The sequence below is a fragment of the Typopeltis vanoorti genome, chromosome 10 (genome assembly GCF_054136105.1).
Source record: "Typopeltis vanoorti isolate ZY-2024b chromosome 10, IOZ_Tvanoo_1.0, whole genome shotgun sequence".
NCBI classification, from domain to species: Eukaryota; Metazoa; Arthropoda; class Arachnida; order Uropygi; family Thelyphonidae; genus Typopeltis; species Typopeltis vanoorti.
The window spans coordinates 37,122,779-37,145,925 of record NC_143558.1 but is presented as its reverse complement, the minus strand read 5'-3'; the positions used below and the strand labels follow the sequence as shown (position 1 = coordinate 37,145,925).

Genomic DNA, 23,147 nt, shown 5'->3' with positions numbered 1-23,147 from the left:
AGAGTTCTCAAAAATATAACATTAGAACTTAATTTACTCCGCTTCCTAAGATCCGCACTCTAGTTAGCCGTCCAAATCCTAATCAACACAATCTAATATATCCCGGGGTGTACAAGATATGGTGAGTCTGCAACATTCCTTACTTTGGGCAGACGAATAAATCTATTGAATTGCGTATGGACGAGCACAGGAGGGACATCGCTTACAAGAGAACACGAGCAAGTGCTTTATCCAGCCATGTCCTTTTTTCGGCCGATTCTGATGATGAAAACCATAATCATACAATCCTTTGGGAAAGATCTAACAACATTTTCCATTGCCATGACGAATTGGAGAGAACAATTGTAGAATCTAGAGAAGTCATCCTGAACCCTATACATTTAAATAATAATTTAAGCTACAACCTCTCAGACTGTCATTCTGCTGTGATCAAATACTGGCGCTCACGAGATTCTATACGCACGCACTCACCCAACAATGTGGCCAACGAAGGAACAGCTTTGAATACGTGAACTACAACGTTTTCACGTTAAACATGTATAGTCACTTTATTGTGCTGGTCTCAATTTTTATCTTCAATGTTTATTGTTTTTGTTTTTCATAAAATCACCTGAATATATATATATATATATACACACACACACGAGACAGAGAAATCAATTCAGCAATGCATTGAAGAGCACATCCCTCCGTGATATTGTATAAAAAGGAAGTGAGGCCTCAGCTTCGTCATCAAATGTACTCTTTTCAGCTGACCAATGAAACGCTTTTCATGATAAGATTATACACAATGGGATGTATTTTATTGAATAATAATGTTCAAAAGTTTTACATTCAATATATATATTTTCTCAAACACTAAAAACATAAATTGAAAAAGCAAAAAGATTTCGAAAAGTAAAATATTTAGTTGTAAATCAAATCTACAAAACGAAATGGTTTTTTGTTTCTATGTTTTTAACATTCACTGCTGTGTTTTCTAAGTTTTTTTCTTGCAGGAAGAAGCAGTCATCTCCTTGAAATTTTCCCAATCTTTTACCCATACAGTGACTTCACATATTTCTATGCCCTTGTCCTGTAATAAATAAACGGTTATTTCATAATATTACAGTAGCGAACAAATTAATCAGAACATTCTCAATTTTAAAGAAGAAATTTAATTTCGTAAGAAAATAAATACAAAAATTAATTTCCAATTTTACCTAATAATTTATGTGTTCCTGTGTTCTATTAAGTTCATTAATTCGTATACCAAAGCAGAATATCGAAACCATACTTTTATGATGGATTGATTAAGTTATCCTTTGAACCACAAATTAATCTTCAAGTCTCTTTTTCACTATGACCCACAAATTTTCTATTGGGTTAATGTCTGGAGAATTACCAGTCCACTGAAACAATTGAATGTTGTGATTTTTGAGGAACTCTTTCACTTTTTTGAAGTGTGGCATGGAACGAGATCCTTTTTGAAGATGAGTTCTTTGTTTCTCTGAATCAGTGGAACCACTCTTTTCTCCGATAATACTTTTATGTACGGACCACGTTTCATCATACCGTCGACATGCACGAGTGAACGTGGACTGTCGTGTGTAAAACAGCCCAAGAACCTTTCAGTTGGGTGTTTAGGAGCTTGTTAAAGGTGTGCGCGAGTAGTCTTCTCAGCTGCTGATTTGCGAACATAGGATACTTGCTTTACTTGGACAAAGAACTGGTACTCATCTGAGAAGATGACCTTCTTCCATGTCTCAACAGTCCAATATTTGTGTACTAATGCAGACTGGAGCCTTTTTTTCTGCATAGCGTCGGTCAATGGTTGTTTCTTTTTTGGTCTGTGTACAGGCCTCCCTGCTTCAAACAATCTTTGACAGACCGTCATGTCCGAAACATCAATCCCACTAGCTGCCAAGCAGTGGAGACCCGTACATAAGCACTGAGACACTGAACCATCCCCAAAGAAAAAATAAAAAATTTTAATTTTGTTTGTATTTGTTAATAATAACAATTCTTACAACATTATATAAATGCAATACAAGATGTTAAAGGTTACAGCTTATCTTCAGACAGTGATTGAATAGCTGATGATTGGAATTGTTTGATTAACGCTTTAGATTACGAAACAAATACACTGCGAGCTAAGGCAGTGTATTAGTTGGCGTGTCGATATTATCACGTTCGACCAATTGCAGCCAGACTGGCGGATATTCGTTTGTGCTTGCCAAGTTACAAGTCATGCCGACACTGCTCGTTTGGGCAGTGTTAAAGCTCTTAGCCTTAAGCAGTGTATCGTGTGCTTGCGAGCGTTATTTCTGTCAGAAACGAAACTTTAATTATTGATGCGTGTTCGTGGTGAGGGTGAACTATTTTTTGTAAATGTTATTTTATTTTATTAAAATAACATATAATTATTTATTTATTATAGATACAAGGCTGAATTATGATGAGTGTCACTGGTGAAAATATGACAGAATTATTCAAATTAAGAGGATATTGAATCCAACATTATTTCTTACCCCCAGCGTTTTACCAGGTGTTGGCTTATGTTTGGACTCGTCGAACGTTTATAGTTTTCTATATTCGGCATGAAACTCTTAGATTTTCCATATTTGAGTTTCGTATTCGGCAAGTGGTTCTACCTGGTCACCGATGAGGCCTCAAAATAAGGTCGAAACCCTGTCTGGGTACTGACCTTCTGCCATAAAGTATAACAACACACATCTCCTAGGAGATGTGTTTTAGATTATGCGAAAATACTAAGAACAGTATTTTCTTAATCTAAAGAGATTCCTAATTCCTGACAACATATGGAATTTCCGTTAAAGTTAAGAACACAAAGACACAGAGATGCATATTTCTACAACTTTTTGCAATGAATGAAACTCTTCAAATTTTTAATTTTTATCTTAATTACACTCTAACTAACACCTACGATTAGTTGAGCTGTATTCTTTCAGAGTGAAGAACTGAGATGAAAATGGTGATTAAGATTTGAAAGAGTATGGTGTAAAGTGGAAGGTGAAATACAGAATACTTAGTCAGGTGTTGCTATAGATCACGGAATGAAGATGAAAGATGTGCATGAGATGTTTTCGAAGATTAGGTCTAGTAGTGCAAAGCAGGTAATGTAGAGATGCTGAGACCTCATTCTCAGAATAAGAAAGACTGAAATTCTTGAAGGATAATTAACTCAATAAAGATGTGGTCGAGAGAACATTATGATGAACAGTTTTAAATTTGGTCAATGAATCAGAGGATAATATTGTGAAAAAAGATGTCAACTCCAAATCAATCGGAGAGAGAGAGAGAGAGAGAGAGAGAGAGAGAGTAATTGGGTGGTCCTAACTTATGCACAATCATTAAGAATAGTATGACTACGCATATGAAAGTTTCTATAAGAAAGGAAGTAATGTAGAATTACAAGTCAAGTGATTATAATTGGTTTAGAAACCATACCATTGATAGCACACGAAGAAAAATACATCAGTCGCATTTGGGAGTTAGTTAACAGATATCTGTTAACATAATTAATAAGGGGTTTCAAGGTGGGATTACGATGTTTATAAGCAAAGGGATATGTCAATGTTGAAAATAATTGAAGGAAAAGAAACTAGCAGTGACAGAAGGTAATTAAAAGACTGTGGAATATACTGCAGACTTCCTGCAATGAGTTCCTTGACTTAATGGAGATCCAGTAATCATAAGGATGATATCTTGAAGAGGGAATAAAACTGCATTCAGATATGATATTTAATTCATTCAACATTAATTACTCAGTATTCCAAATCCTACTCAAATCTTATCGATCAATCAAATTCAAATCTTAGCTGCATCACTTAAAAGAAAATAAATAATATTATTAACTTTATTCATGTATGTAAAATAATATATATTTTTCTTCAGATATGCAAATGATGAAGTGTAGCATCAAAATATATATTTAGAAATATAATAATATTATTAACTGGAAAGAAATATGCTTACTTTATCTTTCTTAATAGGACAGGTTTTTGCTTTATTAACAAGGACATCACTTTTCTTACAAATTGTTTCGATAATTTCCATGGTTATGTAGTACATCATTCCAGCTACCATCTGTAATAATATATATGTATTAAAAGCACTGTATTTTTCAATGAAACATTAATTAAAAATAAATCATTTTCCCTATAATCCTTAGATATATATATACTTCTTATTAACTTCCTCGTTATTTACACCAATTACACTCTTCTTTCAACCTTCAATTTTACCACACAAGAGGCCGAGTAAGAGTTGAAATCACTGAATAGCACATAACAACACCAACAACAAGAGCGGTTGGTGAGGGGAAAGGCATACTGTAATTTTTTTTAGATTTTACAAAAGCATTTGAAGTAGGATGAAAACGATATGTTGATATTTAAGGTAAAGCATATGGCTTTAGATGTTGAGTTAGTGAGTCGGAGATTGGCTACTAATAGATATGAGAAATTTGTATACAAGGGAGCAGTTTGAAAAGAGCATAAAGTTGCAAGTCGGAGTTCTCAGTACTAGCACTTTATATACATGAGCACCTGTATACCAACGAATTTGCAATTGATGTACAGTGTATTACAGAGGGACATTCAGTTATTAAAATGATATAAATTTGAGAAGAGTTATTAGTGATAGAGCAGAAATGAGAACTTATCAGAAGGATTTTCATAAGGACCCCCTAGAGGGTTCTTTGACTCCATGGGGTAATAATAATGAGTGATTATGCATACAAATTTCTGCATTTGCTTATAAGGATTACTTGTAGATGAGTGAGGCACGCTAATCCCACCTGCTTCGAAGCTTAGGTTAGCTTTTATGAAGAGAGTGGGATTTAGCCTTCACTTTTTGTGTTGTTGCAACTGTGTATGTATGGGATGTAGGCATTGGATGCTAGTGATTGGTGATGTGTACGTTAGTATTAATGGTGTCTTAACTATGTTGGTATATTTTTTTCCAGAGTTCGTATTTTAAAGTTCTGTAGTTATCTACGTGTTTTAACTTTCTTGGTAGGTTGTTGAGTTGCGTAGGTGTCTGATGTGATCTCAGAAAAGAACCGTATGAGGTTTTGAAGCGTGTGGAGATAGAGAGAGTTGTTGTAGGTGGTGTTATACGATATGTGTCTTATTGTTTCGATAGGTGATGTTGAAGTTATTCCTTCTTAATGTCATGTAGTTCTTCAGGTTTTCAATGCTCAGAATTCTGTGTATCGCTATGTGCTTGTCGGATATTAGTTGTTGCGTGAAAGGTGTCCAGATCACTGTTGACACAATTTTGCCGTGTAATGTTTCTAATTTGGTTAGGTGGGTGTTGGATGTATTTGCATAGATTGTTATTCCGTATCTGAGTAGGGATTCGCTGATACCGTGGTATAGGAGTTTTTTTATGTTACGTGGAATAATGTCTTTAACTTGGAAGAGTTTTGCTGCGATGATTCGGAGTTTGGTGTGTAGGTATTCTATATGTGTTGTCCATTTATGGTGTGAATCTATATAGAGACGAGATATTTTGCGTGTGTTACAGGTTTGACTTCAGAACATTCGCAGGTATTTTTGTTATTAATGCTTCGGTAAGTGTGACAATGTGTCGACAGTGATGCGGGGCGTATGATTCTTGGGTTGTGTATTATCAACATCTGTGTTTTGTTTCCGTTGATTAGAATTGCGTTTTGGTGGAAGTATGTTGTGATTTCGTTTAGGTCTTGTTGTGATTTGCAGAGAGCAGTATTAAGGTCTGTGTGGATTGCTACTAGTGCAATGCCATCTGCGTATTGAAATATTTGATTTCTTATGGATATGTTATCTTATGGATATGTATATGTTGAATAGAGTGGGTGATAATGTGGCACTTTGAGGTACACCGTGTTCTACTTGTATACTCCGATTTTGACATGTACCTCTTTATGTTACTTTTGTTCTGTTTGAGATGTAGTTCTTGAACCATGTATGCAGTGTTCCTCTTACACCTATTAAGTATAGTTTGGTAAATAGTATGTCAGGTTCAAGTATTAGTTTTGTGAGATGATGTTGTACTTCTGTAAATAGTTCTGTAGTCTGGTGGGTGTTATTTTTTCTGGAATTTTTGAGATGACTGGTACTGTAGCTATTGGTCTGCAGCTCTGAGTATCGTTTCTTTTACCGTGTTTGTATATTGGCGTAATTACTGCAGATTTAGTTATTGTGGAATAATGCGTGTGTCGAATACGAGTGTTCACGAGTTTCAAAAGTATTGGATTTATTTTTTCAATGTGTGTTATAAGGTCTGTGAGTCTTATTTTGTCGATTTCTGGAGTGGTCTTTGGTTTTAGTTGTAGGATTGCTTCTTTCAGTTCCTCTTTTGTTATGGGCGGAAAATACATTGTTTGTTGTTGACTTTGTCTCCGTCGTTTTTTGTTCATCGTTGGTAGTTTGTCTTTTTTGAGTTTTGTGATGTTGTTTGTGAAAACATGGTTCAATGAGTCTGCTAGTTCCTTTATTTTTTAATAATAATATTATTTTATTATTAGTTTAATTTTTTTTATTTATTTATTTTTTTTTTAGTTTATTATCTCTCAAATAATTACATGAATATACTAACATTTAGGCAACAATGCAACTTTTTCTTGCAAAATGGTTCAATAAGAATTATAATTACTCTTAATATCATTATTATTTGCAGAATTTCTCATTGACACAAGAGTAAAAAGTGCGTATTATTACCATTAATAATAATCATAGTAATCGTGTTTATTGTTAATGACTCACAAGTTCAACAATATTACTTATGTTGCAGTTTATATAATAATAATTTTTTTTTTAAATTTAAATTGTAAATTAAATATATAATTTTAAACTTAAATATGTAACTGAAGTATTACTATCACATTTTCTGTTTACTACTAGAATTCATTACAGAATGTTAAGTGGATAATGTTAGATAAATACTACTACTGGGATGTAACTCAACTGCACCCTCGAAGCTTTGTAATTAGTTTATCTGAAGGTGATACTGGTTATATATACGTATATTTGTTATTGATTTGGTTGCTGTGTTGGAAGTAGGCAGATCTTTGGGAGGTCAAATGAATGATCTGAAAGGTCGGATCAAAGTGAAATTGCTTATATATCCTGTGTTATTGCATCTGTCTTGATGGTTCACGTTCTTGTTTTATTGTGGGCTTCTTTTTGAACTATTTAGGAGGTTTTTTCTTCACAGTGGCAGCCTTTCTATGTCTTCTGTGCTTTTAATTTGTATCGGCTTTGAAGTTTGTGACTTCCTTATGAATATCTTGGCATCTCTGGTCCACAAAAATTGGTAATTTATTTCCACTTTTGCTTTTCTTATTTGGTACAACAGATTCTGGTTGAATGGTGTTAAATATTCGGATAGGAAGATTGGTGTATTGTCTTGCTGTGCGTTCAAGTCCTTGGCAACTGGTTTTTTCTGCCTGCTGGCTTTTATGAGATTGTCTCTTGTGGACTTGCTTTTAAGACGAACTATAACTGGTGCAGGTCGTGGGAAGCCTTGGTTTTTGCTCTTCCTAGGAATCCGATTTACGGTCTGAATGTCGTTAAGCTGTAGGGGGATATCAATTACATGGCCTAATTTTAAAACCACGTCTCTGAGGTTTTCTGTAGGTGCAGTTTCAGGAAGACCGTTTATGACAAGATCTTTTTTATGTTGTTGCTGATTTAAACGTTCGTATTGTAGTTTTATAGAATGAAGTTCTTGACGGGGAGTTCGGATGTCTCTTTCATCAAATTGTGTTGCCTGTCTTTTAGTGCGTTAATGCTCATTTTAATGTCTTTTACCGTTTGCAACACTTCTATAACTGCTAAATTATTATGTTTTACCAAATCTTCATATTCGCTAGATTGTTTTGTTATTTGTTCGTTCTGTTTCTTAAAGAGTTGTTGCACAAGATCTACTAAGCTGGCTTTTATAGTCACTAGACCGTTTTCTATTAGTATACTTAAAGAGTTTAAATTATAGGACTCACCTGCGTTTTTTTATCTGTTCAGTTCGTCATCTGATTTTGCCTCCAGTATAATCAGCTGCATCGTAGGTGGCTGCCTTACGTGCGTTTCTTTGTTCCTCAAGCAGATTACACACACTTCCATTCCTCACGTGTTACATCGGGTTCATATTTATGTTGCCCGGTTATTTCTAAAAAAGCCGGCACATTTTAAGTGTAGAATCCTGCTGCATTTCGTACAAGTTATATTATTTCCGTTGGACGATAACTCCTCCAGGCATTTGATACACTTCATGACTCACCTTTCTTCCCTTTGGCAGTGAGGCGTGATTATAAAGATGGCGACGTCCTTTGTTCTTCGCTCGTTGTTGACCACGGTCCTCTCTGTTCCCTTTTCAACACTTCAAAACTTGGTTTCTTCTTAGCCGATCTCGTTGAATTTTATATCACTGTCTTCGGCGTGATAAGTAGGGTTACTTGGGAGCACTTTCAACTTAAAACAGGAGTTGGAACCACTTTAAAACTATTAAAAACTGGAGCAGCGATATCACCATGCGACCGTTCGTATGCCTACACAGCGCCCTCTATCAATATAATAATAATAATAATAATAATAATAATAATATTAATAATAATAATAATAATAATTATTATTATTATTATTATTATACATTTAACTTGAATCTTCAGTTTCATTAGCTCTTCCCCAAGCTCTTCCATGTTATTTCTATTATTAGCATCGCATGCACTCCCATCCATTTCTTGATTATTTTGTATCTGTGAACTGTAAACTGTATCTCTTTAACTTTCATTGATTTATGAGGATTGCTGCAGATTCCAAAAACAGTCTTTCTTAAATTTACCATGATATAACATCAGAGTCTGATAGGTAGTGTGGCCGAGTGGTCTAAGGCATTGGTTTTAGGCACCGGTCTCACTGATGCGTGGGTTGGAATGTTTCTGGTTGTGGTGGGTAGTAAATGGCGTTGGAGTAGATCAAAGATGGCGAACATGTGGCACACGTTCCGGAGGTGGCATGTCCCGAAATTTTGCTGGCATGTCAACGATTTACAGGGATATACTTTTAAACGCTTATAGATTATTCAACCATTTTTTTTAATTGTTACAATATGTACAATTTAAATTTTGTTTTACACCCGAGAGGAACTATGAAGACGTGCATATGATTGGTTCGGTATTAACAAACGATCGCGCGACCCAAAGACAAAGGCAAGTTACAACTGTTCAGTTGAAATGCCAAATCTCTTCAATCGAATTCCATGACAGGTGAAACGAGCATAACAACATTCACTATATATTTCTTAGTTTTAACATATTCACAAAGGGATGTCGTTTATCGTTCTGACGGAACTTCTCATTTCCGACGGGCTCAACTCACACATAGTTCCTATCCTTGGTAGAATTTTATTGATGCTTGTTTGCATTTGAGTGGGCATGGGAACTCAGACATGAATGATATCGCATATTTCAATTTGTGGTAGAATTTCATTTCAAGTTAGCCTTTGTGAACTGTCATAAAGGCATCGACAATTTCAAATGCAATAAAACAAATATTTATTTAACGTAATTGAAAAATTGGATAAGGGATTTTAGTTAGATACTGTGTTTCTGGTGCAACATATGGTTTTGCTTAAGTCTATATAGCATAGTTCATGTGAGTGGAGACATGTGATTCATTAGTTAGCACCGTTTTTATTCCAGCAGTCTATAATTTCGCTGCTTGTTGAGAAATATATTACACAGACTGCAAAAGGCTGTGTACCTTATTCAGGGATACAAGAAGCGTACTTCTTTTTCTTGCATATGCAATGTAATGGCTATTAGGGATGGCATCTTGTTAAGCGCTGGGAGGAGTTACTATCGCCTCGCGTGAACATATTTAAACATTTTTCGTGTGCGAGTTATATGCATAACTGTTTAATGACTTTTTTCTAAAGTAAAATCAAGGTTGCGAGTTAGTTTCGAGTAAATATGGTAAGCATTTCACCAACAAGTTGATATCCTTCTGCAACTTACCATGTTCAGCTAACTTCGATGGTGAGTTACAATGCATAAATTTTTTCTTAAACCAATATAATATTACAAATCAATCACAAACCAATGTTATAAATTTACATATAAATAAATATTGTAAATAAAATAAAATAATATTTACTTTTTTACAAATAATTTTTATAAAATTATAAATAACTATTTATAAAATATTATAAATAAATATATATATTATAAAAAAATAAATTAAGTTAGATTAATTTTCTATTAAATTAGCCAGCTAATAACCCTAAATTACGGAACTACGCAATGTACAAAACAGACAGACTCACTGCAGTGGAGGAGGCACAGCCATATTCATTAAAAACTACATAAGCCACAATGTACTGACCAATCCACAAACCAAGACCCTAGAGATAACAGGCGTTGAAGGTCATATAAACAATGCTGGCAGTATCAAAATCAATGCAGTATACAACCCACACAGCATTCCATTACTGGTATGTGACTTGGAGTTTATTCTCGGCCCCACAGACTCCATTGCTGGAGATTTCAATGCCAAGCATACAGCTTGGTATAGCTCCACAATCAATGACAAATTCCGCCCCCTAAACCATTACTCAACGCAAAATTCTATTGTTGTAGAATTTTGCGGACCCACAGAGTCCACTCATCACAGTCCAAGTGGAAGCTCACACGTACTGGATATCGCAATCCTCAGAAACATCAGATACCAACACCAAATGGAAACGCTAAACGAATTATCATCTGATCACAACCTCATTCTGCTCAAGGTCAGTACACGAAAACAATTCTCTCCTCCACACTCGTATATATCATGGGAAAAGCTCTCCAAAGCTCTCTCTCAGACCACATTGGCCCAGCACCCATTATCCATAACAAAGAAAAGATAGATATAGCTGTCAATAACCACACTTACCAAATTAAAAAAAAGCACCAACTTCAGTGACACAAATCACAGTTTTTCATTCCAGTAGTCGGATCCCTGAGGAAATTGTGGACCTGATGAGACTGAAAAACAGATCTAGAAAGAGGTACCCTAATAACACAAAATCCCCACAAGATGAAACCACTTCGAATAATTTAAATAGCAATTACGGGAAGCTCTACAAAAACATCGAATTCAAGATTGGGAAAACTAAGCGAATAAATTAAACCCAGAGAATAACTAGATCTGGAAATTCTTGAGAAGCCTCCACACTAAAAGGCAACTCATACCGTCAATTCAGACAAAGAAATGAGCAGCTCACACTGACCAAGAAAAAGCAGAAGATTTGGTTGACAATTTGGATACCCCTCTTACAAGAATTTAAACATCAATCTGATCTACAAGATTCACCACAGAGTCAAGGAGGTCATAATAGAATAAAAGGAGAAGGCAGAACCCATCATAACCACCTCTCCAGTAGAAGTTATGAATATCATAATCCACTCAAATAACAACAAGGCTCAAGGCCCAGATGGAATCACAAACAGAACAATCAAATTACTCCCCAATATTATCAATGCTATTCTCAGATTCAAATATTTTCTCTTAGTATGAAAAACGGCTGACATCACACCAATCAAAAAGATTGGAAACAAATATCAACTTCCCAAAAGCTACAGAGCTATCATCCTACTGTCCAGCCTAGGTATGGTTGCAGAAAAAGTCATCCTTACAAGGCTTCAATCAGCAACAGATAAACTACGTATTATCCCTAATGAGCAGTTCGGATTCAGAAAAAACCATAGCACCACACATCAGATACACCGACTGGATGAATTTATCACCAGAGGTTTCAACTGGAACCTCCACACTGCTGCGGTCTTTATAGACGCTTCGAAGGCTTTTGACCTGGTGTGGCACCAGGGTCTTCTGTACACACTCATCAAATTTAGCATGCCAACTAATCTAATAAAAAATCATAGATTGTTACCTTAAAGACAGATTCATGCAAGTAAAAATAAATAAAATCGTATCAACCAGGCGCAAGATCCTGGCAGATGTGCCGCAGGGTTCCCTTCTCGCTCCCCTGCTGTTTTCTATCTACATAGCTGATATTCCACAAAATCCAAGTTCACCAATCACATTATTATATGCTGATGATACCGCTTTATTTGCAAGATCTCTCAGTACCAAACTAGCTTCCAAAAAACTCCAAAACAGTATTCACACATTGGAAGAAATGACTGATGGACAGGAGCATCCGAACAAACCCACAGAAGAGTTGAGTCATCCTATTCAACAAAAAGAAGTTTCCGATCAAGGAACACATACACCTGCTAGTTGTCAAGATCCCATGCCAGAGCGAAGTCAAATACCTCGGCGTTATGCTTGACAAAAAACTCCATTTTTTTTTTCATTTGTAAAATTATTTGTAAGCTTCCTATAATAGTACAAAATGTTGAACAATCATATGTGTAACCTAAGAGCAACAGCTCATCCAGGTTACGATAGGCATAAAGTCACAAACATATATGTAATACAATTTCATTACATACACATATGTTCATTTATATACTATACATATTACATATTATTATAATAATATAATTACATAATAAAATCGCAGATAAAATAAACTTTCAACGTACAGAGAAAGTTGTATAATAATTAATTACGAGCAAAATAAAACAAAGCAGTTAAATAGCACTTAAATTTTACGTCCTATGCATAAGACTGGATTTTGTAATAAAAATATGCTAAAAACCAATAACTTATACAATTATTTTGAACAGAGCTTCCTCATTTCTGTGGGAAAATAAATACTATTTGATTAGAGTTTTGTATTTGATTGGGTTAGTTTCATTTCTTATTGTTAAAGTGTGTTGAATTCTTTTGGCGCTAAATAAGTATAATGTTTATATATTGTTTCTTTATTTTTGCTTTTGGAACTAAATATTTTAGGCCCTTATGTCTACTAATTCTAGAGGTACAGAAATTATTTTTCTATAGGGTACAGAATGGTTATTCTTGAGGTACAGAATGGATTTAGAAAAGGACGATCATGTATAGGCCCAGCATTTTGCCTAAAAGTAATAGTAGAGAAAAGAAGAGAATATAATTTGGAAACTCATATTACATTTATTGACTTCGAAAAAGCATTTGACAAAGTTAAAAGAAGCATATTATTTAACATATTAAAAGAAAGACAAATACCAAATAATATCCTAAAAGCTATCACAAGTATATATGAAAATAATCAAATACAAATAAGATTAAATCACGAGCTATCATATACGAGGGAGATAAACCAAGGGGTCCGACAGGGATGTCCCCTCTCAGCAACTCTTTTTAATATCTACTTAAAAGAAATAATAATAGAATGGAATAAAAATTTACACCAAGGATTTAAACTTTCACCTACAGTTAACTTAAACACTCTTCTCTTTGCTGACGACCAAATAATAATTATAAATTCTGAAGATAACTTACAGAAAGCTATTTTAAATCTAAATGATATATCCAAAGATTATGGTATGATAATATCAACAGAAAAATCAAAACTGTGGTCTTTAAAGGACAAGATCCAGCAAGAACTAAAATGGTAATAGATAACAAGATCTTAGAACAGGTGAATTCATTTAACTACCTAGGATGTATGATCACATATGAAAATGAAAAAGATATAAACGTAAAAATTGCAAAATATTTCAAAATAACAGGTGTAATTAACTCTATATTTAAACCAAACCTAGTTCAAAATCAAACCAGGCTAAAAATATACAATACATTAGCCTTACTGGTCTGAATGTATGGAAGCGAAATCTGGACAATAAAACAAAAAGACAAACAAAGATTAACAACAGCAGAAATGAAGTTTATGAGAAAAACTGCAAAGTCTACCCTATTTGATCACAAAAGAAACGAAGATATTATGAAAGAATTAAACCAAGAACCAGTAATAGAAAAAATTAAAAAATATAAACATAAATGGATGGAACACATTCAAAGAATGAAAACAGAAAGATTACCAAAACAAGCCTTATAGTACATGCTATTAGGATAAAGAAAACCAGGACGTCCTCTTAAAAAATTCAACGATGACTTCTAAGGCCGGAACAGGCCATGCTAGACCTAAATTCTTGATACGTATGATGATGATGATGTCTACTAAGGAAAGTATCTTGTTTTATATTTACGTATTCGTTGTCTTTTTTATGAATAATAGTACCCTATAGACGTATAAATATCTAATGGGTTGTATGTTTAGTATGGTGTGTTTATTACACTTTGCAGTATCCTTATATCTGAATAAAGTAATTAAGATTTTAATTACTTTATGCTGAGTCGAGAGTAAAGATTTCAGCGTAGTGCGATTGTTCCTCCCCAACTTAGTATACCATATTGTAGTGTGCATTGAATCCAGGCAGAATATAATATTTTTAGCATATTTAAATTTAAGAATCTGTTTAGGTAGTAAAAATCTGTTTAACATAATCCTTACTTTATTTACGACATCGGTAATATGCGGTTTCCAGCTTAATTACTATCAATTTTTAATTCCAAGTAAATTATGACACTGACTTTTTTTATTTTCAGGCAGTTGTAATTTGAATATGTCCTGTAATTCCAATCATGCAAAATTAATTGTGCAGTGAAGTTCATTTTGCCAGTTGTATTTCTTAAGTTAAAATTTACATATTTAGTTTTTGGGACATTCAGACTGAGTTTGTTTGACTGGAACCAATTTGTTACTTTCAAGAGATCAGCATTCGCGATGGTTTTCATTTGTTCGGCTGTGTCAGTAGAGAAAATTAGTAATGTTTATTTTTACAATTTGTGATCTGGCATTCAAGTAAATTTTGAACCAGTTTAAGGCAGTACCTCGTATTCCTATGACTTCTAATTTTTTTTTTTATTAAAATTTCAAGTGATACAGAGTCAAAATCTTTGTGTATATCTAGAAATACTGCTAATGTTAGTTTATGTTCGTCAAGGGAGGTATAAACTGTGTTTGTGAAGTTCAGTAAAGAATGTTCTGTGCTGAACATTTCCCTGAACCCAAAGTGATTCTTTGAAAAGAAGTTGTTTTTGTCCAAAAATTTCACGAGTCTAATTTTTACCAATTTCTCTAATGTTTTCGAAACGACCTGTAGAATGGAGATCGGTTTAAATTTTTCAAGTTATTTTTGTTTCCCTTTTTGTAAATAGGTACAACTACGCTTTCTTGAAATCTGATGGAAACGTGCCTGTCATCAGTGATAAGTTAAAAATGTACATTAGGGGTTCTATGATGTACAGTAGGCATTCTTTCACAATGTTTGTGTTAATAACATCGTATCCTGAAGTTTTGATTGTTTTTAAGCTAGCAATAACATTTTTAATTTCGTTTTCACAAGTGGGGAAAAGATATATGGAGTTTTCAAGTCTCTCTGGAGTGCAAATCCGAGGGGTGGGTTTAGCATATTTCAGAATGCTTTCACTGACTGTAGCAAAACTGTTATTTAATTCTTCAGCTAATCCTCAGTCTCCATTTTCTCTATTCCTATCGATATCTTTAAGTATGGGGAGGTTTTGTTTGTGTGTACCTTTGCCGATTAATTTATTCACAAACTTCCATTGTTTTCTGGGGTTTCCTTGGCATTTTAGGAATTCATTTCTGTGCTACTCGTTTTTACTTTCTTTTAATTTATGATATATCAGATTCCTATAGTACTTGAAACTGTGTTCATAGCATTGATTGTGCGGGTTTTTTAAACTTTGTATACACTTTATGTCTAAGTTTTAGTTAGTGTCTGATTTCCTGTGTAATCCAGGGCTTTGTTTCTTTCATTTTGTGTATTATTTTAACTTTAATGGAGTCTTTAATTCAGTCGAACTTCTTAAGTAATTCATGTCGTTTTTTTTTAATTCTTTTATTAATCCCATTAAATCCGTTATACATATATTGGCTGCGTCACTAATCTCTGGAATGTACGAGTCATCACCCCTGGAAGAAGTTGCCGGTCCTTGTTGTTCGCTGAATTTGCGAGAAGCGCATTTCCAATTATGTTTCCTGTCTTTGGAGAGCTTTTTAAATTGGCTTTCATTGAGACTATCACAATGAAAATGATAACGAGTTTTGCACTTATCTGTACATTTCATAGTAGATGTAACATCAACACATGTGTCTTCACAAACTTTGCAGCGGATCCCCATTATGTTAGAGTTTAGTCCTTAAGGTTAAGCCTATTTGTTCGAGGTACTCACCTTGTATACTAGTATACAAGGTGGGATAGTATACTCACCTTGTATACTAGTCCAATGGCGAACGTTGAACAACATCAGATTGGATAGGCAATTTTTTAAACCTACTTGCAGAGGTTAAATTTCTTAGAGTTGAGCATTACAGTTCCACATTAATGACTTAATTTATCCTAGGAATGTCTTTACAGTTGTTATAATTAGCGTTGTAACAGCAAATTGCAACAGCTGTTACAATTAGCGTTGGACACATCTCGGCTGTTGACCTTGAAGGATTAATAGGTAACCTCAAGGTGAGAATGGGGTTGATGCAACACGTGGCTTGAATTTTTTGAAGAAGTAGTTTACAGGAACCACTGAATCAATTTCGATAATTTATACACTCTAATTTTTTACGTTACTGAGACAATTCATTAAAGAACATTTTAAAGATGATTATATCAATACAATTACTTACATTTAAGTATAACACCGGAGCAAATTTATCAAAAAAACGTTCACTCTGCACCCTCACAGCGCTTTGTTTAACTTATGTTTAACTTTGTTTAGTTTTTTTTAACTTATTCACGTAATTCCCATCACATAGTTTATGTTAAACCAAAAATTTCACTAAACTAGTCGAGCAAACATTAAAAATAGTTTTTTATTCCATTCTGATTCATTAATTGTAATACTGGCAAAAACATTTCCTAGTAGGCAGCTTGATTCAGCAATCATATAAAACACACAAGCTCGACAACATCCAAATCAATCGCTCAGCTCTATCCCATGATCAACAGAAGAAGTAAACTCGATACCAGGAACAAACTACTCATATACCAGATGGCAATACGTCCAGTCAACACTTAAGCATTTCCTGCATGGAACCACACCTCGAAAACAAATATTCAAAAGTTTGCAGAGAATAGAGAACAAATGTCTAAGAATGATTATGGATTCCCCATGGACCATTAGAAACTCCCAGATCTACAGAGAAGTTAAGAGAAGTACAGAGAAGAAGGCAAACCTTTTTCGGATGGAAGCTGTTTTCACCATAAATCATGCAATACCGGCTTCTGATAACATTTCTCATTCTGAGAGATCAGCTATTAAAAGTTTCAGATACAATAATGACAAGATTATTCTCCCTGCAGACAAAGGGAATGCTACTGCCATCTTAAATAGATTGGATTACCATAACAAAATTTTGGAACTATTAAACACTGACACTTACTCTGAACTAAATAGTCATCCTACAAAAGAATTGCACAATAGAACCAACAATTTACTGAAACCATCTCAGAGTTACCAAGCAACATCCGTCTTTCCCTTAGGTCGATTCTTCCTCTAATCCCTAGATTATATGGACTCCCTAAGATCCATAAATTAAACTCTCCACTAAGACCTATCGTTGAGGGCATAAACTCCCCTACTTACAAGCTTTCAAAATACCTCGCATCCTTTTTAAAAAACCTTTGTGGTACTTCCTTTTCTCATGTAAAAAATTCAGCTGATTTTTTCTCCAAAATAAAAGACATCAAACTCAACACATCAGATTTAATGACAAGTTACCGATATTGTTTACCTCTTCGCGAATGTACGTACTCAAGAAGGTCTAAACCTTCTCCAGAAGAAACTACTTATTTTCTCATTTTTGTGAACTCAGGATACTTCAAATACGATAACAAGATTTATAAACAAAACTCAGGTTTAACTATGGGCAGACTGCTCTCACCGATTCTTGGTGACATATTTCTTAAGGATTTTGAAGAAAAGCAATTAATTCCTCGACTCTTAAACCTAAAGTATGGTATAGTTATATTGATGATGTATTTCTCATCTGGGAACACGGTGTCGACAACATCAACATTTTTTTCTGGACCACCTCAACAAGTTTCAACAGAAAATCAATTTCACATGAGAACTGGAATCCGACGACTGTCTTCCCTGTCTGAACTTAAAACTTACGAGATGTGCTGAAAATATCAAAATCTCAATTTTTAGAAAACCCACTCACACAGACAGATACCTTCATGCTTCTTCACATGACTACCCTCCACAAACGTTTGGTATTATTTCAACGCTGTCACATCGAGCCCGATCTTTATTAACAGATGAAAGAGAAATTGAGTATGAACTCAAAGGTGTTTTGTTAACAATGGAATTTCTCTTAAAATGATCAATAAATTTCTCTCTGTCCACCGCTCAACTGCTTTTGAAGATTCTTCTCCACGAAGATCTATTATTTCGTAACGATAGATCAGCTCTCTCTCTCTCTCTCTCTCTCTCTCTCTCTCTCTCTCTCTCTCTCTCTCTCTCTCTCTCTCTCTCTCTCTCCACAAAACTAGCCAAAATGTTCAGGAATTCAACAATAGAACTTGCTTCACTACGTTTCTTAAACTTCGATCCATACTAAGTAGATCTAAAATGAAACATTCTCCTGCTCAGTATCCAGCAGTCTATAAGATTTTGTGTGATTGTGGCAAACCATGCTACGGCCAGAGAGCTAAATCCACCCGTTTACTCATGGAAGAACTCCAAAGAGACATTTTCTACAAGAGAACCAGAGCCAGCGCTCTCTCTAGCCACGTTCACTTCTCTATCAACTCGGACGCAGGCCGCCAACACCTTGTAGACGGGCCGCAAACTTCTAATATCTACGTGTGCTATAATGAACTTGAAAGAAGATTAATTGAATCTAGAGAAAGATCGCTTGAATCATCTCATATTAATAACAGCCTTAGCTACAATATTTCTGATGCACACATTGCCACTGTCCAATACTGGCGCACTCGTGACAGCTCACGCACGTAGTCTACTTCATTTGGAACTCAAGCACGAATTCTTGTTTTTAAATGTACTTGTGTGTTTTATACTAGATATGTTAATGTATTTTATCATGTCTCTGTTATTCTGTATTAATTCTTTGCCTGTGATACCTGAAGAAGTTGAATTTTTAACGAGACTATTGTATCTTATCCTTAAACTTTTCTTTATCGGTATAGAGTTATTTCAATTCATTATTAAATACATTTTATACTATATACATATATATATATATATGTACACTGGCGACGAATTCTAAGCACGACCGCTATTTCTTAGGGTTGCAAGCCGCAAATTCAGACGAATCAGATCAGCTTGTGATAGTTTGTTTAAGAAATGATTTCGAATACCAAACAGGTACACACATACATCTGGAAGGCCCACCTTTCCGAATTGGGTTGTGTGGGCAGCAGCTGCAAGAGGAACTTCCATTGGTCACGATCCTCTGCCATCAAGCTCAGGTGTTCTGGTGGGATTCCCAAACGTGTCCATCGAAGATTTAGGATATAATCTATCCAGCGAGTCCTTGGCTTTCCACATGGCCTTCCGCCTTCTGGCTTGGCAAAGATGCCGCAATATTGCGCGTGCTGAGCCAATTCGAGTATCTAGCACTAGGTACCACTTTCCATCATTCGTAAATATGGACTCAAGGTATTTAAACTTCTCCACCTGCCTCAGTGGGACTCCACTATCAATTAGAGTGCACTGAGATGGTTGTCTTGAGACTACAAATGTTTCAGTTTTGGTCACACTGATCGTTATACTGGCTTCTGCACAAACAGCTACAAACCTATCCAAGGTCCGTTGGGGGTCATCTGTGGAAGAACTAAGCAGAACCAGGTCACCTGCAAAAAGCAGACGTCCATCCAATTCTGACACACCCCCTGCTTCGGCTGCGCCTATCAATCCAGTCCATAAATATTATGAAAAGGAGGGGGTGACAGAACACATCCTTGGCGGAGGTCAACGGAGACTGTGAAAGATTCAGACTTTGTGCTGTTTACCCTGACACAAACCTCTGGGCATTCATACAGGCACTTAATGGCAGCTAATAGTTGGCCATTCACTCCATACTCCGATACTACTTGCTAAAGCTTATCCCGAGGAACCCAGTTATATGCCTTTTCCAAGTCTATAAAACATGTGTAGACATTCTCAGCATATTCCCAAGATTTATCAAAGATTTGTCTTAAAGTGAAGATTTGGTCTGTTCTGCTTCTACGAAAACGTGGGCACATTGAAATTTTCGAACAGAGCGTGAAGGTATGACGTAAGGCAGGCCTGGCTGGCAAAGTGGTTACTGTATCTACTCTCCAGCCAAAACGACTGTAATTGGTGGATCGACTGTAATTGGTGATCGATGATTACAACGACTGTAATTGGTGGATCAAACGGTGGAAATGGAGGGTTATAGAATAATTACCCTCCTTCAATGAGGAAGGGTAATTACTCTACATCTACTGTATTTTGGACTCCCTGGAGTATCACATAATAATAATAATAATAAATATCAACACGATAAAAGGTTGTTCTAAGCGAATTGTGTTTGAAGGAAGCTGTTTTCTTAAAGGAATAAAGTTGCAAACTTGGATGCCTTGTAGTGTCTCAAAGATATCTAGATGATATCACGCGGGGAAGAATTAAGTGAAAGCTTGAAGACCGCAGAATTACTGATATTGCCAGACAGTTTGGAATCTCACATAGTATTGTATCCGGGCTCATGGTAGCATTTCAAACCAATGTAGCGTGTTCCAGACGTTTGCTAAGAGGTTGTTCTCGCTCTACTACGGAGCTTTTTCTATAACAGCAAAACGTAATCAATGTATCACGGGAGGTTATCTTGCAAGTTGGCTCCATTAAACCACATAAACGCGAATATTTCGACAAACTGTTGCAAGACATCTGCAAAAAGTTGGTCTATTCATCGAAGGTCTGTAGTGTGTGTGTATGTTTGTGTGTGTGTGTGTTCATTTATCCACAGCTCCTTGTAGACCATGTTTCTGTGGGGTAGTATTCATAAAAATTGGACGAGTCACCGATTGGTTAATGTACTCTTTACAGACAAGGTCGTTTTAGACTTTCATCCGAATTCTCAGACGGAACTTGATCTGGCGTAAAAGCGGTACTGCTCATGATCGCAAGAAAGTTCTTGAAAGGAATAGATACAGCGGCGTTGGGGTTATGGTGTGCTCAGACATTATATTTAATAGACGCACCTAGCTACAAGTGATGGGAAACCGAGTATTACTGGCTAACGATATTGTCATGAAGTTCGTCAAAGTCGAGTTCGACTGTTCCATGATGCTATCTGTCATTTTTAATAATGCCACGCCACACCACAATGTACACGAGCCGTGGAGAAACGTCTGCCAAACCAAGGATTCAAATGTTATTCCAATGGAATATTCAGCACGCTCCCCAGATCTAAATTCCATAGAGCGTTTGGGTCGCATTGCTGCTCGAAATTCTCGAATCACAAAAACAAGGCATTAACCTTTCTCTGAAGGAGGAGGAGTGGTTCTAGTTTCTTGAAGAACTCCTGAATGTCGTAGTCCTAAGAATGGTACGAAGTTGAGAGAACTGCATCGCAGTTTGTGGTGATCGTATTCCATACTGAAACGTCTCCTTGCATTGTTTTCTTTAAGCAATGTACATTAGTTCCGTAACTACGTACTTAAGAAATTATTGTTAAGCACGTAAATTATTGTAAATTATTGCAATTTCATTTGTACAAAATTTATAACACATTTTTGCATAACATAATTTATTACTGAGCTGGCAATAAATTTAGGTGCACATTTCACTGCAGACGTGAACTTTTTTTTCAGGTAAAAATGTAGTTTATCGTTTGATTTTTGACACTGAAATATATGTATATGTATATAATGAAATCCATATATTGCATATATATATATATATGCAATATATTGAGGCTGATTTTTTGTCCTAACAATACATACTTAAATTACTATTCCTGTGTGAAAGAACAGGGCAAAAGATAAGGGTTGGAGTAAAATAAATAAATAAAATAAAATTAGAAGCAGAAAATAAAATACAATGAAAATGTAACAAACCGAGACAACGAAACAATCATCCATATGCGCAGAAGTTTCCAAATGAATTGCACTTTTTGAGAAGAACAATCGAAAAATGCTAAACGAAATCTGAAAAGAACTTCGGATTGTCTGAGAATGAATTCATTTCTGCAACAAATTAAGAAAAACTACTCAACAAACATAGATGAGCCTTTGAATAGAAAGAGAAAGTTGGTACGAGAAATAGGATGGGGGATATGTATTGAAGTGAGATAGACAGAAAGAGAGAGAGAGAGAGAGATAGAGAGAGAGAGAAAGAGAGAGAGAGAGAGAGAGAGAGAGAGAGAGAGAGAGAGAGAGAGAGAGAGAGAGAGAGAGAGAGAGAGAGAGAGAGAGAGAGAGATGTTAGCCGCTAAAAACAATTACATGTAGACTGATACTTTCGACAAATTACATTCTAACAATAAATGATATCGTACCTCAGATTCTGCCTTCAAAATCTCTCCCAGTGTCATCCAATTTGGTGATTTTGATTGCTCATTCAGTTCTAGCACAGCAAATTCAGCTACTTCTCGTACTGTGTCGTCAATTGGTTTGGTATTCCGTTCGGTTGTCCCTAAAGCTTCGTCTGTATTTGTACAAAAACTGAGAAGTAAAAGACTCAGCAATACTATAAAAAGCATTCTGAATTCGTGAATGTTAACCAGAAACAATAACCACACTTATTGCTAAGAGCTTACTGATCTCGAATGTAGTAACTTAACCAGAATAAAACCATTAAACTCGCGTCATGTAAAGTAAGTGACTGGATGCAGTGATTTATTCAGTATTAAATGTATCACTGCAGTATTTATATATAATATATCAGCTAACGCCTTTTATTTCCTTATAAGGAGTAGGCGATTCCATTTTATTCCACCTTACTTTTTATTGGACACTGAATGGCGAGTTCGATCTCCTCTGGTATCCAGCCAGAGATAAATGGCCCAGGGTTAGCACTCATTTAAGCGAAAAGAAATGAAGAGACCGTTAACGAGTGCCGCCATCTCGTGGTCTCTAATTCTAACACAATATTTTTAATGTCTGAAAAATAGTTTGTGTTCAACGGTCGAATTTTTTGAGTTTACGGGACGAAAACCGC

At 35.3% G+C, this 23,147-nt stretch overlaps 1 protein-coding gene across 1 annotated transcript; it reads right to left on the bottom strand.

The window, feature by feature from the left end:
- Positions 1 to 776: 776 nt before the first annotated feature.
- On the bottom strand, positions 777 to 22,832 carry LOC150102346 (uncharacterized). Its single transcript, XM_090399407.1, has 3 exons — positions 22,486 to 22,832; positions 3,979 to 4,089; positions 777 to 1,075 (listed from the first exon to the last, which is right to left on the bottom strand). The coding sequence occupies exons 1-3, from the start codon at positions 22,687 to 22,689 to the stop codon at positions 980 to 982; spliced, it is 411 nt and encodes a 136-aa protein (XP_090255533.1). The 5' UTR covers positions 22,690 to 22,832; the 3' UTR covers positions 777 to 979.
- Between the last annotated feature and the right edge of the window lie 315 nt (positions 22,833 to 23,147).

Coding starts and splice junctions, on each gene's coding strand:
- LOC150102346 (XM_090399407.1), bottom strand. CDS start 22,689: ATGCTTTTTATAGTATTGCTGAGTCTTTTACTTCTCAGTTTTTGTACA. Junction 4,090..22,485: donor TTTTGAAGGCAGAATCTGAG/GTACGATATCAT, acceptor ATATTATTACAG/ATGGTAGCTGGAATGATGTA. Junction 1,076..3,978: donor GTCCTATTAAGAAAGATAAA/GTAAGCATATTT, acceptor TATTTATTACAG/GACAAGGGCATAGAAATATG.